Source organism: Arachis ipaensis, chromosome B3 (assembly GCF_059453495.1).
Source record: "Arachis ipaensis isolate K30076 ecotype BB chromosome B3, ASM5945349v1, whole genome shotgun sequence".
In the NCBI taxonomy this organism is placed as follows: domain Eukaryota; kingdom Viridiplantae; phylum Streptophyta; class Magnoliopsida; order Fabales; family Fabaceae; genus Arachis; species Arachis ipaensis.
In genome coordinates this window covers 139,665,166-139,668,042 of record NC_142438.1, presented here as the reverse complement: position 1 = coordinate 139,668,042, position 2,877 = coordinate 139,665,166, and the positions used below count along the sequence as shown (strand labels likewise).

Sequence of the window (2,877 nt, the reverse complement as noted above, 5' to 3'; positions counted from 1 at the left end):
ATGGTAGCATTTAGACAATGATAGTCTTGCAAATGTGATGGTGCTCTACGAATTCTTGTTGATTTTCTTAACAGGCGCAGTGGTGATGCATGTTGAGGTGCAGGTGTGTGATTTTGTGGCATATTTGTTTGATTAGGTGATGGAGATTGAATTGGTGGTGTATGTGCTGAATTGAAATTTTGTGGGGCATCATTATTATTATTGGAAGTCTCAGAGTGTGAGTTGGATGCATGTGATGCTTGATGATTAGTGTGTGCTGTGTGAGGTTGAAGAATGATGTCATATGCAAAGGGGTCAGTTTTGAACTGAATAGAAAATGCAGTATGTGTGCTTTGGTCAGGGTGTGTGCTTAAGTATGGAAAATGATCTTCATAGAAGGACACATCTCTTGAAGTAAAGATCTCTCTAGTCTTTAGATCAATTAAGAGATATCCTTTGATACCCTCCCTGAAACCCAAAAAATGCAGACCTTCTGGATCTTGGATCTAGTTTCTTTCGATTTGCTTGGAGTGTACTGGCATATGCCAAACACCCAAAAACTCTTAAATGAGATATGTCAGGTAAAGAGTTATGCAAAGCTTGATAAAGTGATAAATTGTTCAGAAATTTGATGGTAATTTATTCATGATGTGAACTGAATATGAAACTACATATTGCCAAAAGCACTTGGGGACATTTGAGTGAAAGAAAATTGCTCTAGTTATTTCAAGAATGTGTTGATGTTTTCGTTCAACAATACCATTTTGTTGAGAAGTTTCAATACATGATCTTTGGTGTAATATACCAGTTTCATTGAAGAAAGAATGCATCAAAAATTCAGTTCCATTATCGGACCTTATACATCTGATTTTGCTGTCGTACTGTGTTTTAACAAAATTTACAAAGAATTTAATGAGATCAACAACTTTAGTTTTGTTTTCATGAAAAATACCCAAGTGAATCTTGTTTTATTGTTCACTATGGTTAAGAAATATCTATGTCCTCCCGTAGAGGGAATGGCCAGCAGGCCCCAAACATCCACGTGAATTAAATCAAAAGAAGTTAATGAAACGGTGCTACTATTATTGAATGATAATCTCTTTTGCCTTGCTAGGTGACATGAGTCACAAGGCTGTACATCAGTGTCACAATGAATGAATATGAAGATTTTCTTCATTTCTTTCATTCTATGAAATGGTGCATGGCCTAACCTAAAATTTCATAGCTTTGTGTTTGAAATATTCAGTATTGGCATGTCTACATGAGTTTTATTTGATACCTGTGTAATTTCTGATCACGCAGCATCACAGTTCAAGGTATAAAGGCCACCACACACTCTAGCTGCTCCAATCATCTTCTTCGAGAGTAAATCCTGTATCTCACAATCGTCATCAGTGAAACTCATTTTACAATGCAAATGTTTTGTGTCTTTTGATACTGATATCAATTTGAAATTGAAAGATGGGATGTATAATGCATTTGTGAGGTACAGTTTGTTTAAAAATTTGATAGTTCCAGCTATATTGCTAATGATTTGTGCACCATTAAGCAACCGAATGATTATAGGAGCTATCTTGAAATGAGTTTGAAAATCTTCTAGGCAATAGGATACGTGAACATTAGCTCCTGTATCTATTATCCGAGAACCATGTTTTGATGCAGAAATGTTTAAAGCCAACACGCTTGACTTAAAATGCATGATATGCACCAAGTTACCTTGATGAGGTACTTGTTCCAGGGTTGTGATTTGGTTAGCACTGTGGATCTGCTTTGCCTCTCCCCTGTTGAGTAAAGCTAGTAGGGTTGATTTCTGCTCTGGAGTAAACTCAACATTGGAAGTTCCATTTTTTTCCTCACAGCCAGAATCATCAATGCCATCGCCATTTATTTCAGCACTGAAATTCACTACTCCCAAACCATGTTTGTCTATCTAAGATGAGGGGAAAAACCATGTTTCTTGTAACATACATCCACTGTGTGGCCTCCTTTACCACAGTATGAACACTGCATTCTATCTCTTTCTGTTTGTCCTCTCACAGAGCCTTGGAATCTACCTCCTCTACCTTTTCCTCTCCCTCTGCCTTGTGAGGTCTCAGCTGTGTTGAAGGAATTGGTAGAGTGTAATAAGATCTTGGGGTCTATGGTATCATCCATGGACTGGTTTTGCCTTTCTTGTCTAGTCATCATGGAAAACACAGCCTTTAAATCTGGCAGTGGCTCCATTAGCATGACCTGAGCTCTACCATTCGCAAACTGTTCATTAAGTCCTCTTAAGAATCTAGTTACATGATCTTCCATTCTATATTTTCGCATTTCTCCTAATCCACAAGTACACACAGATTCACAATTGCAGGGTGGAATTGGCCTGAAATCATCAAATTCTTCCCACAGTGACTTCAGTTTTGTGAAGTATTGTGTCACGCTCATTTCTCCTTGTCTTGTTCCGTATAGCTCCTCCCATAGCTCATATGCAACCTTGTTCCACATCACGCTTTGGGTGATTTCAGGGTTCAGCAAGATTTTAATCCAGGCTAAGACATATGTATTACATCTATCCCACAGTTCAAATAATGGATCATTCTTATCAGGTTTCTTTAAACTTCCATCAACAAATTTCAGCTTGTTTTTCGATTTTAGGGCTAACAACATCGCATTGCTCCAACTACTGTAATTCTTGCCATCAAGAATGGTATGGATGAGGGGAATACTAGTATTTTCGGAAGGATGAAGGTAGAAGTGGCTCGATGAATCTTGGCTAGGGTTGCTGCCATTCCTGTTGAGGTGAGCCTGAATCGATGAGATATGGTTCAAGAACGTCGCGATACCTAGAGGATCGAGGCCCTGGAAGGAATTGCCTTGGTTCATTCGGAATTGCTCTGAATTTTGAGTTGGATCCAT

General features: G+C 38.3%; 1 protein-coding gene across 1 annotated transcript; it reads right to left on the bottom strand.

Moving 5' to 3' along the window:
* Nucleotides 1-1,273: 1,273 nt before the first annotated feature.
* Nucleotides 1,274-2,877, bottom strand: LOC107633961 (uncharacterized). Its single transcript, XM_016337549.1, has 2 exons — nt 2,017-2,877; nt 1,274-1,909 (listed from the first exon to the last, which is right to left on the bottom strand). Exons 1-2 carry the CDS (start codon nt 2,875-2,877, stop codon nt 1,274-1,276), a joined length of 1,497 nt encoding a protein of 498 aa, XP_016193035.1.